General features: G+C 44.8%; 1 protein-coding gene across 1 annotated transcript in view; it reads left to right on the forward strand.

Moving 5' to 3' along the window:
• Positions 1-13243, forward strand: part of Tll2 (tolloid like 2) — a 114355-nt gene that overhangs the window by 65768 nt on the left and 35344 nt on the right. The window contains exons 6-8 of the mRNA XM_042689365.1: positions 2865-3043; positions 4076-4181; positions 11123-11247. Coding sequence (XP_042545299.1) covers positions 2865-3043; positions 4076-4181; positions 11123-11247 — 410 coding nt within the window. The remainder of the gene's footprint in view (positions 1-2864; positions 3044-4075; positions 4182-11122; positions 11248-13243) is intronic.

The following is a 13243-nucleotide window of genomic DNA, read 5'->3' on the forward strand; positions in this document are numbered from 1 at the left end:
GAACCATGCACAGAAGGCTGGGAATAATGGCTCAAGCCTGTGATTCTAGGCAGAGATGAGTGATTATGGTTCAAGGCCAACTCAGGGCAAAAGAAGTTCAAGAGACTATCTCAGTAAATGGCTGGGTGTGGTGACACATGCACGTTATCACAGCTACAGGAGGAGAACAATGGCCATGTGCAGTAGTGCACACCTGTTATCCCCAACAAAGTGGACAGGGAGCACATGTAGGAAGATTGTAGCCCACACCTGCTTGGACATAAAGTGAGATCCTACCTTGAAAATAACCAATGGAAAAGAGAGGTAGGCATGACTCAAGCAGCACAGTGCCTGTCCAGCAAGTGTGAAGACCTTATTTTAATACTCAGTGTTGCTCCCCCCCAAAGAATACACACACACACACACACACACACACACACATAAATGCACACAAAATTCTGCAAACAAGCAAGTACTAACAATGCTAGATTATAATTTTATTTACAGATGAATCTTTGTTTTGTTTATTTAAAAATTTATTGTTGTTGTGAAGGTATTGTACAGAGGGCTTACAATGACATACGTCAGGTAAAGAGTACATTTCTTTTTGGACAATGTCACCCCCTTCCCTTGCTCTCTCCTGGGTTTTGCATCCTGTTCCTACCCACAAGTTCTAAAGGTCATTTTCAACAGTATCCAGTGAGTACCATTGCTATACTTGTTCACCCTTTGTCCCTCCATTTCTGGGTCTCCCCTTTTATTCTCAAAGACATATAAATGAACAAACAGGACAAAAAGAAAAGAGAAACAGCAAAAAAAAAAAAGAAAGAAAGAAAACCTTGTTTCCATTTTTTTTTCTTTGAACTGCTTTTGCAGTGCTAGGGACAGAACCTAAGGCCTTGAAAATTCCAGACAAGCACTTGATCACTGCTATACAGCCAGCCCTACTTCTGTTTTAAAGGTCAGAAAAGAGCAGGACAGTTTATAATGAGAAAGCATACAGGCTATGGTGAGAATGTAACTGGCAGAAGTATTTATGCACCAAATAATATGGCATCAAAATCATAAAACAAACCTAGGAATTTCAAGGGGATATGGACAGAAACATTGGCAGGGAGATATTTGTTTCATTTCTGTCAATCCAAGAAGACGGCACCAAGCTGGCTAAAAAAATAAGCAGATACTTTTAGAGGGTTTGGACTATGATTACTATAGTTTAATTCTGTAGGTCTATCAGATTGATAGCAGTTTTTAACTACCTACAAAAGCTTATAGACCTCGTCCCTCTATTAGGCATTAAGGACATCCCCAAAAGCTGGAACTGGGGGTGTGGATCAAGGGGTAATGTGCTAACCTTGAGCAGAAAAACATTAAGAGAGAGCTCAAGTCCCTGAGTTCAAGTACAGACACCAAAAAAAGGGCATCTGGTGCTTCAACATGTATTTTCTGTTATTAAAAAAAGTCACCAAGGTAGCACAGGAATAGATGAGAATTATTTTTAAAATAAGTGTATTTTCATATATATATATATTCAAACCAAAAGTCAATATCATCTTTGTTGATGCTAATTCTAGAAGCATTTCTGTTAGAATCAGAAGTTAAAGATGTTTGTGGTTACCACAGTTATTTAATATTGTTTTGGAAACACTACTATAATTAGACAGAAGAATGAAATAAACACATGAATATTGGCAGGAGTAAGACAAAGTTTTCATTATTGAAAATTAATGTGACTATGTGCCCAGGAAACCTAGAAAATCAATTGAAAAATAATTAGAAACCCAGAGACTCTACTAAGATACCTGATCACAAAATAGATAAGCGGTTCTTTATTCATGAAATAGGTTGCTTTTTCTTCTGGTGCTTGTAATGGGACTGGAACTTAGGACCTCATGCTCTTGCTTGACTTTTTTTGCTCAAAGCTGGCACTCTACCAATTGAGCAACATCTCAAGCTTCTGACTTGTTTGCTGGTTAATTGGAGATAAGAACCTCATAGGCTTTTCTGCCTAGTTTGGTTTTTAACTGTGATCCTCAGATCTCAATCTCTTGAGTAGGATTAGAAGTGTGAGCCCGGCAGGTTGATATATATATAGTTTTTATGATGGGGAAAGTACAACTTTTTATCTTGACCAAAATTTCAAAGCAAATATCTTTTTATACATTTATGGCATTGCTGAAGACAGAAATTCCACCTGTCTCTTGTCCTTAGAGATGTCCTAGCCCTTCACCCCAGCACTCTAGGTGTGGTCTTATTCTAGGGAGGGAGGCTATTTCTTTCTTCATTTCCTTCCTTCCTTCCTTCCTTCCCTCCCTCTTTCCCTCCCCGCCTCCCTCTCTCCTTCCCTCCCTTTCTCTCGCTCTTTCCCTTCCTCCCTCTCTCCCTCCCTCCCTTCTTCCCTCCCTATTCTCCTCCCCCTCCCTCCTCCTTCTCCTCCTCCTCCTTTTGTAATGGTACTGGGGCATGAACTCACAGCCCCACACTCTCATTTGCTTTTATTCTCAAGGCTGGTGCTCTACCACTAGAGCTATCCTCCAATTCCAGATTTTTACTGGTAGTTGGAACTGAGAGTCTCTTGGATTTCTCTACTTGAGCTGGCTTAGATCTCAACCTCCTGAGGAGTTAGGATTATAGGTGTGAGCCACCAGTGTCCAGCCATTTCTTTCTTCTGATTCTCAAGAGCATCTGTGACCACCAGAGACTGCAGTGCATTTTTGGAGGGAATTTCTGTAGTGGGTGGAATGTTGCACTCTGAGATCTCGTCTACTGCTGATGAGCTGTATTTCTTTGACACACTTTACGCAGAGGGCAGGGTGAGTGAAAAGATTTGCTTCTTGCACTGGATATCCCCTGCCCTGCTGACCTGAGTATTCTATATTTTCCAGCTGTTGCTCTTATGTTGGGCGCCGAGGAGGGGGTCCACAGGCCATATCCATTGGGAAAAACTGTGACAAGTTTGGCATTGTGGCTCATGAGCTGGGCCATGTGGTTGGGTTCTGGCATGAACATACCCGGCCCGACAGAGACCAACATGTCACCATCATGAGGGAAAACATCCAGCCAGGTAAGGAGGACTATATAGAGTCTGAAGGCAACAGCCACAGGGACATGAAGGAGTGAAAGAGAGGGCCTGCTGGGAACTGACCAAAGCTGCTAGTTAAATGTTGGAGGCAGCAACTTGACTTTGCAGGTGTGTGTCCCAGTATGGTCACTGTCTACCTGTGGCCTTCCTGGGAAGACATCTTCCCAGTTAAAGCTTGTAGGTTAGAGCAGAGGCAAAATAATGATTTTCTGAGTTGGAAAGGACAAGGAAACCCAGTCCCATTTCCAGAATGGAACAGAATTGGCCAGAATGCAGTAGCAGCGCTAGAACTGATCAGCGCTCCCCAAAAGAGGAATTCTCCTGGCATCTCTCACGAGGCGTTTTTGCTGACTCTGGCAACACATCTTTTTGAAACTGCAGTGTGGTTATGAATCCCTATAAATGCAGCCTTTCTGCCTGGTAGTATTCTTCCCCAAGGCGGATAGCATGTCTAAATGTAAAATAAAATCTTATATTAGATCGCTTGGTATAAAACTAGATATTCAACATGAAAAGAGCTACTCGAGTTATATGATTGCTTTTGGAGAATCTAAACTGGGAAATATTTGCCACTGAATTTAGCTCTAATCATTTTCTTTTCTTTCTCTAAATTGCAAAGTCAGATTTTACCTTTTTAGTACTGGGGATTGATCTCAGGGCCCCTTGAGGCCCTCCCCCCCCCCCCCCCCGTCCTGGTTTTTGACAAAATGTTTTATTTGTAGACAAGCAGAGTGCTGACCAGAGTGCCAACAGAGATGAAGAATTTTGAGGGGCATTTGAGGAAAAGGTGCTGGGTAGTAGGACTGAGAGAACACAAGACTTACCTATGTTTTGAATTTCTGATCTATTGAAAAACAAAATGAAACAAAATACCAGAAGACCCTCAGGCCCTGGTGTCTGAGCAGTTTGGCTATAGGAGCTGTAGGAAGTTCTTTTGGGCCCTCCTCCCTCCTCTACCTCCTTATAGGTGCTGCCTTGGGTTTTCAAAGGCCTTAACAGAGTGTTGTGTCACAGGTCAGGAGTATAATTTCTTAAAAATGGAAGCCGGGGAAGTGAGCTCTCTGGGTGAGACGTACGACTTCGACAGCATCATGCACTACGCCCGGAATACCTTCTCAAGGTCGGAACCTTCACTTGGGCCATCTGTGTTTTATTGTGCCTGTGTAGGCTTGGGTTGGATTCCTGAGGTCTGCCGAGAGCTAGCCGATCTCTGCATGCTCCTAGTACGGCTGGCCTGTCTGTCCTTGAAATACAGTGGCCTCTGGGCTGCAGTGAAATATAATCTAATCAGGCTCCTGCTAATAAGATTGAATCCCAATGTGAAGCTGGCGTTCTATCATATCCTAATGTCACAAGCAGCAAACTGGAAAGGGGAGACTGTGGAGAGGTCGGCTGGAACAATAGCCCTGGGGCTTGTATAAAATTTCTAGTGAGTGGGGGCATCTTCAAAGCACATCCTTGTATAACAGGGAGGCCTCCCATTCTCCTAGATGGGGGTTGGTTTATTAGAAGCCTTGTCAGAGATGGAGAGATATAAATTACTGACTCATTCCAAAAGGAAAGGAAAAAGCTTAAGGGAGCGTAGGTAGCTGGGATCAGACTGAGAAAGAGGTCCTGGATCGTATGCCTGCAGGTCACAAGTGATAATAGTTCCTAGCCAACTAGTCAGAACCAGCTATTTAAGACTGGCACCAACAGGATCTGTTCTCGAGAGCTGGAGGGATGTGCTGTGCTGTACAGATATTTAGTGTTCACTGTTTTGCCCCTGCTTGTAGGTCACATGCATGTTCAGTGTGTAGAAATGTTTCCCAACTAGTTCCCATTTTTTTTAGTTTTCTCACCCTTACTTAAGGGAGGCACACAGTGCAAATGTTTTTCCTTGCTTGGCTTTCTTTCCAGTCTCCTCTTAAAACTAGCTGTTTGTGTCAGGTACTGGCAACTCACATCAGTAAACTTAGCTACTCAGGATGCTGAGATCTGAGGATCCCAGTTCAAACTGCCCAGAATGGGCAGTTAAATCCATACTATTCTTTATTTCCAGCTACCCAGCAAAAAGCTGAAAATGGAGGTATGGCTCACATAGTAGAACACCATCATGAGTGAAAAAAGCCAAGGGAATGCACAAGGCCCTCAGTTCAAGCCCCAGTATCAGAGCAACAACAAAAACCAAACCCAAACCAAAAAACTAGCTGCTTGTGTATTTCATCATTTCCCTAAGGAGGTATAAGGTGATTTCCAGAACCTACCCAGTACAGCAAGGGAAAAAACAAAAACAGGTGAAAACACTAGGGAGAAAGAGAGCGAAAAGTAGTAGCAGAAAGCTTTGTGTAAGTCTGTGATAAATTCATATGTGCTTTCTTGAGGATGGCAGCAAATCCTGCCCTGTGCTTCCTACAATCCCAGCAAAGAAAAATACCCCGTTGCTTGAGTCTCCATGTACATAATGATTAAAGTGAACCACTGGCTCAGACATCAGCTCCCTGAACCCAAAGGGACACTAGTCTCCAAAGGTCCTTTGTTCTTGAGTAGAGAGTGACCATAAGCATCCTCCTGATGGGGTGATAGGATTGTTAGATCTCAGCATCCAGTTCTCTCAGGATGCTGTTCCTCTAGCCACAAGCTGGTTCAGTGCTGACATTAGTTCCTGCCAAGTGGCGATTCCCATGACTCTTAACAGAAGAGTTTTGTCCAGGTTGGTATTATCAGCCACACCTACCCTGGATTCTTTACTTTTCTCCTAGATCTTTCTGAAGTGCATCAAGGGGCATCTTGGTGAAACATGGAAATCACTGATGCCAGAGTAGGATGGCTGGGCTGCAGCCCCAATTCTCCATGAACAGTTAGCTATGTAATTGGCTACAGTGTCTCTCCTCACATTCATGAGCCTCAGTCTCCCCATTTAAAGGCTGAACCAGGTGTTCTCTGAGCATCTTTCAGTTCTAGCCTTCCTGTTGCAGCGGGAGAGAGGATGACAGATATGGTCTTATTCATTGCCAAACAGGAACCCAGAAGCTGGCAAGGCACCCTCTTCCAGACTCTGAGACTTTGTAGGGGAAGACCCAGAAAAAGCAATGGAGTGGGAAGGATGAGAGATCACCCCACAAATGTCAGAAATAAATGTGTGAGTGTTGGGACTTGACTGACCTCCCCCACCCTTACCCCAGTTTAAGATATGCCATGGGGAATAGCCAAATATTACTTCTTCTCCCAGTAGCTTCAAGATGGTACATAGAAGCAAAGTATTCATTTTGTTAGGAATGAATATCAAGTTGGCCCAGTTGAGTAGCTTAGGTCTTATTCTGTAGCTGTCATCACTCTTCAGATTGCTTTATAATTTATTTCTTCATTATTGTTAATTTGTTAAGTGTGTGTGTGTGTGTGTGTGTGTGTGTGTGTGTGTGTGTGTGTGGTGTGCATGCACGCACAGGTCCTGGGGCTTGGACTCAGGGCCTAGGTGCTGTCCTTGAGTTTTTTTTGCTTCCATTTGAACCACAGCTCCATTTCTGGCTTTTTTGGTAGTTAATTAGAGATAAGTCTTATGGACTTTCCTGCCTAGTCTGGCTTTGGGCTAGGATCCTCAGATCCCAACCTCCTGAAGATAGGATTACAGATGTGAACCACCAGTGCCCCAACTAACCTATTAATTTTTATCTCCTGCATTGTTCTCTCCTTCTCTAGACTGAGAACCCTGGGCACAGAGACTATCTCATTCTCTTCTATTCCTCAGCACCCACTAGGGTGCCTGGCACATAGTAGGTATTCAATAGATATTTGTTAAGTTTGTACATTAATGAGTGAGTTCAGAGGGTCCTAGGAGAGCTGTGGTACTGATGAGAGAAGGAATCTTTATTGTTCTCATTGCTAGTCTTCTGTTCATCCACAAATGCGGTGGTCACTTCACTAGGGCCCCTCTTTTTTTCCCCAAATTCTTTATTGTGATTAAGTGATTACATAATTTCCCAAATTTCACAGTATTGTGGGATAGTGATGTTTAGTTAAAGTCACAAACACCCTCTAACTTTCATGGGGCAAATTGTTTATCATGGTCTGTAACGTTTATGAGTTCTATAAACTTTGCGATAGTGATTTCTTCCACATTGGGTGATGTGTCCATTTCTTTTGTTTTGCATAGCATCAGCTGTTCCCTCTTTCCCACTTGTTCCCTCCCTCCCATTGCTGCCATTGAGTTGCTTAGTTCATTTTGATCAATGTCCAGTGCAGCTGATGGGTCCTGCTGTTGTACGTTTTTCCCTGATTCCCTCTAGTTCTGTGTCGTTCTCCTGGTTTCCCTCCAGTGTGCACATATATACCATATATGTGATCAGCAGCATGGGAGTTATTTAGTAGTGATTCAACCAGATGAGTGGAAGTCCTTTGTTTCTTAAGCCTTGTTAACTTTGTCGTATCACCTTACATTTTGGATTTAACATCCACTTATCAGGGAGACCATGTGCCGTTTGTCTCTTTGCTCTTGGCTTACCTCACTCAAGATGATTTCTTCTACTTCCACCCATTTCTCTGCAAATGCCATTATTTTGTCCTTTCTAATGGCTGCATTAGAATATTCCATTGTGTATAGATATCACAATTTTTGGATCCAATTATCTGTGGTGGGGCATCTAGGTTGTTTCCATATCCTAGCTATTGCGAACAGTGCTGCAATAAACATGGAGGTGCACATGTCCTTGTATACTGGTTCCTGTTGTTCAGGATAGATGCCTAGACGTGGTATGGCTGAGTCATAGGGGAGGTCAATATTTAGCTTTCTGAGGACCCTGCAGACTGCTTTCCAAAGTGGTTGTATAAGAGTACATTACCACCAGCAGTGTAATAGGGTTCCTCTTTCTCTGCATCACTGGAGCCCTTCTTTAAGTCTGTCGTACATAGAGACTGGAAGAAGGGCACAGCCTTGTTTATGTCTGCTATATGCCAACTGTGGCCTAGAACTCAGAGCAGAAGCCAGCATTTTCCTTTCTTGTCTTTCTTTAAATATCTATTTTGTTCCAAGATCTCTGTTTTATAATCTCATCCCCTTTGCCCCCAGATAATAACCATTTCTAAGGCTGTTGTCAGAGTGAATGATTTTATCAGCACTGAGCAGAGGAACTCCTTGGGCCAAACGCATGAAATAATCATTCCTCCTCCCAAGAACCTAGAATCTCCAGGAAGAGGTTGGCCAGGGCTCAGCACCTGGGTGTGATGGGCAGCTAGAAGCAGAGCACTTCCCCCTGAGGTAGATTTCTCTTGCTACTGCTTCCTGCCAAACCTGGTGCCTTCATTCAAACAGCAGATTCTTCTTTTTCTTTGAGCTAGAAAGCTATTTCGGATCCTTACTGGTGAACTTTCCTGACATTTTGTCAAAAGTCTTTCTGTTCCTTGACTCCAGGTTATTACTGTGGTCACATATCTTCTGGGCTGGGCTGTCCGTGTCTTTGCTTCTCTAAAAGCACAACCAATAAAAGCCTGCAGAACATAGGGTCATCTGTGGACAAAGCTTTTCCTGCTGCTGAGGATCCCCTCTCCATGTCCCTTTACAATGGAGCTGTCTCCTTCCAACTCTGTTCCCTCTGGTTTATTGCAGTTCCTCCCTCCTTCCCTTTGTCAGACCCAGGCTGAGGAAGAGTGGCATCTTTGGAGGTTTTGTCGGGCACAGATCCAAGCAATGAGGAGACAGTTCCCTAGTACAGGAGTATCTTTGTTTGGAGAACTCAGAGCTGACTGTTTTATTGCCTCAAGCATCTAACAGCTCACTTTCAGCTCAGCAATAGAATGTCAATGCCAGGAGCTGGCCATTCTAGAATCAATGTACCTAGGGATGGCTCTTGTAGACAGTTCAGAGCTCAGCTCCTTGCTAGCAGCTCAGGAATGTGCTGGGATGCCCCAGCTCCAAAGACTTGAGTGTGAGCCAATGCTATATCTGCTGCTTTGGCTGCAATGCCTTCAGTGTTCTTAGTGATGTCATTTAATGCACAGCAAGGCACATCCTTGAGCAGTGGGAAACTGGTTGGAAGGAGCAAGATGCCCAAAGGTAGGCTTCGGGCCTGTCTGTGTTCAAGGGCTGGCACTCTGTTCCTGCTCTGTCTTCTAAGCCGGTCACTTCAGACCTATGGGCTCTGTTTTCTCACTTACAAAAAGGACACTTGCAGCATCTATGATGGACTTGCCTCCCAGGGTGTTATATTACACGTAAAGTGCCCAACTGTGGGCCTGGCACACAGGAAATTCCTGAGAATGGTACAGGGAGCATGGTCTCCTCAACCCAGGCCTGCTGTTAGCTTGGGCTGCTTAGAAAATGCGGTGATTCATAGGTGTGTAGTATAAAATTCCTTTTCAGGGTTATAATTACAAGCATAGCACAACTGGGTGCCAGTGACTCATGTCTATAATCCTAGGTACTCAGGAGGCTGAGATCTGATCATTGTGTTTTGAAGCCAGCCCAGGTAGGAAAACCCATGGGACAAAAAGAAAAAGCTGGAAGTGGAGCTGTAGCTCAAGTGGTAGAATGCTCTCTGAGTTCAAGCCCCAGTGTACACACACACACACACACACACACACACACACACACACACACACATACGGAATGCCTAGATGATACAGTGGGCAGGACCTGACTCCTAGATCCAAGAAGAGAGTATGAGAAAGAGAAGGGAGTTGGAAGGCCCTTCAGATTCAGCCACAGGAGACAAGGGTTAGGGGATGAGAAGAATGAAACAAATTTTGTTGCAAGCCAGATTTGATGTTGGATATCAAGTCTCTAGGATAGCTTGAGCATCAGGAGATATAGCAGTGGGTTCCGGACTGGAAACAGACTGTGGGCCCATAGATGATGATTAAAACCCACAGTGATGGGTAGAGCATGGAGAGAGAACACTGGGAGGGGCAGAAACCCAAGAAACATCATCTAAGCACAAGTGATTCCTGTCTCTCAGCTCAGAGAGACAGGCAGTGCCCTCAGAACCAGGAAAAGAGAGTAAGGAGATGATCGGGGTAACAGGGTCGAGGGTTGTAAGACAGGCCAAGACTGAGAAGTGCTCTTTGGTAGGCAAGTAGAGACCATCACTGACATAGTCAGATTGCAGTTGGGATAAGGAGTGAATGAGAGGAGAGCATCAAACAGCAATGGACACAGTTCTTTCCAGAAATTGGTTGGTTGTGCAAGAAAGAAATCGAGTGACTCTTGGAGAAGGAACAGGTTTGTGGAAAGGCTTAGCTTCCAGGCCAGGCCCAGGTAGTGTGCTGGTAGAGCAGAAGGCTCCAAGGTGTCAGCAGACCAGGCCAGGAGAAGGCAGACCACACAGGGAGACATGGATAGGACCAGTGGTCAGCCAGGCATCCCACTGTCCACTTGTGTTTTGGAAATAAAGATATTAAGGCTAGGTGGAGCCACCACAACGTCCAGAGTCAGCTCTTATTGTATAGAGAAGTAGACTGAAGCTCAGAAAGACTCAGTGAGGGAAGGTGCTTGCCAGCTCATCGAGGTGGTGGAGCCAGGCCTGATAGAGATCTTTATAGCTCCAGACCTTTTCAATGACTACTTCTTCTCTATGTTTATTTCACTATCCATCAGCTCAGCCCTCTGGCCAACAAGACCCCCTCAAACTTTGATTCACCAACCATCCACATGGACTTGCTACCCATCTCCTCAGAGCCTTGTACTGGCCCAGTCCCCGGGCTTTTGCTGAGGCATTGCTCCAAGCACAACTCCACAGGGTGTCACTCACATGGTGATCTCACTCTCTGCACTGTGCAGCTTGGCGGTAGGAGCTGGTGCTTGTCAGAGGCTTTGTGGAAGAGCTTAGTTCATATTGGTAAGGCAGCTTCCAGGCTAGTGGGCTGGGGCATAGTTTTCAACTTGGTGGTCACCTTCCATTGGGAAGCAAGGAGGCAGCTGAGGAAATGGGATGCTATCGGGGGAAGGAACCCCCTCCCATCATGTTCGGGGCAGGAATGCTGATGGGTTAGAGGCAAGGAAATGAAGACTAATTCCCAGCAAGCACAGCAACTTTGACTTTTCTTCCTCTCTCTCTCTCTCTTTCTCTCTTTCTCTCTCTTTTCCTGTAGGGGAGTTTTCTTAGACACCATCCTCCCCCGTCGAGATGACAATGGCGTCAGGCCAACCATTGGCCAGCGGGTTCGGCTCAGTCAGGGAGACATAGCACAAGCGAGGAAGCTGTACAAATGCCCAGGTAACTGTGGGCCATGAGAGTCTCAACGCACTAGCATCTCACGGAACGTATCTCAGACTGTTTGCAAACAGTCCCTTTTGCTGGGAAAATAACTTGGGGGACATAAAGGGACTACTCTTTGGCAGCTGTGATGTTTTGTGTCCCATTAGGAGGTGTGAGACAGTGCAGAAAGCCAAAATGATTAGGAGAATAATAGGTCTCAGAGCCCATAGCTAGACTTGTGGGAGGCTCCAGACTTTTCTGGCAAAGCCCTGGGTGCAGGGGGAGGAGGCAGGCTGAACACAGGCATTCAGAGCAACGTGATCCATCACGGTATGAGTTCCTTTCCTTTCTGTAGGACTAGGGGGATGTGGGTTTGGCAAGAAAAGAACCAAGTGAGACCTGGCAGGAAGACAAAGAAAGAGGGGAATACTTTGGGACGAAGAGGGGTCAGGTTCCCAGATGCTACAGATAGAGGAAGTTTTAGTGCTTTAAACGAATTGTTCTCTAAAGTCTCAGGGTCAGTGACTAGCAGTCTGCCATTAAAGACTGGGCTGTACCCTGGGGTTGGAGCACCGGCCTGTCTCTGGACCAGTTCAGCAGTCCCTTTCCTTCAAATTGTCCATCTTTGCCTTTGGTTCCCATGCCTTCTCCACGATCTTATAGCCACCACTCTCTGGGGGGCAAATGCTCCAAGTCTGCTGTCAAGTGCTGGTTTTTACTACTGAAGGGTCAGAAAGCACTTCCAGGGTTTGGGAAGGACAGAAGAAAGTTCCATTATCAATAGCTCTACTAGCCTTTTCCAGTTTGATCATGGGCTGGAATATTTTGAAATGAAGACCCTCAGAGAAAATCTGGGCTGCTAGCAGCACAGCCCTGGAGCTTACAAAGTACTCTGTGGAGCGTGCATCCTCATGGAACTAGCAAATATGTCCACCCAGCTATTAGTCATCAGGGTACATTAGGGCTGGAATACAGGACAAACATATCATGTAACCTTGCTGAATTTAAAGGGAAACCTTATAGCATTCCCTGGGAAATGCCATAGTATTTATTTAGTTTTAATGTATACGCTGCTTATTTCCCAGAAGGGTCTGAGGCAGCTGGTAAATACCACGGAGCCACACAGTAATGTATCTGTTCTTGTAGAATGTTGATGATTATTCTAAAATAATTTCCATGGAGCCCTCGGGGGTGTTGACTGCGGGAATAATCCTCATGAAGCCTGGCAGTTGTTGGGTAATGTGATACTGAAGCCCCGAGATCCAGGATTTCCTGAGGCCAGTGATGGGCAGCTCTCCACATACCCCCTCGTTCAGCTCCAAAGGCTGCCAAGCTGCAAGTAGTCTCAAGTAGGAACTGAAAGCTATAGGGCCCTTGGCACTCCGAGGTAGAAGCCCACATAGGAGGAGATGCTTAAGGATGCTTGTTCCCCACACTTTGGGGTGGGCCCCATTAAAGGAGGGGTGGCACCCTTTCTTTGTCTTTGTCTTAGAATCTGAAGCCCTTGGGCTCAAGGAAATATGAAACCTGTAACTCCCCAAAGTACAGGTATTTCCCCTCCCCTCCTTTTAAAAATTAAGTGGTTGTATAAAGGGATTTCAACTCCATGAGTCAAGTTATAAATACAAGCATCTTGATCATTGTCATCCTTCCATCGTTTAGCTATCCGTTTTTATTCTTATTTTTTAGGTAAGCAGAATTAAGTTTATTTGAAAGTGAAAGGAAAGCCAGGAGAGTTACTTTCTGTTTGTATCTTATTGTTTTGTTTTTTAAAGATAAATGAGGAGTAGATATTCCCACACATTTTCTATGCTCAAGGCCTATCATAGGTAACCTTCAAATATGTAAAGGCGGAATATCATACTATGGAATATTCTAGCTTCCTGGCTTCTGCCTTTGTCTTTGTTTTCTTGACTGGTAGTTCTTTCAGAAAAAATTTTCCCCACAGTGGGTGGGGGTGAGTAAAGATTCGAATCAGCAGCTGAAATGAGAGTTAGGCTGCCTGTTGGTAGCT

Source organism: Dipodomys spectabilis, unplaced genomic scaffold, assembly GCF_019054845.1.
Source record: "Dipodomys spectabilis isolate Male_0828 unplaced genomic scaffold, ASM1905484v1 ptg000125l, whole genome shotgun sequence".
NCBI lineage: Eukaryota > Metazoa > Chordata > Mammalia > Rodentia > Heteromyidae > Dipodomys > Dipodomys spectabilis.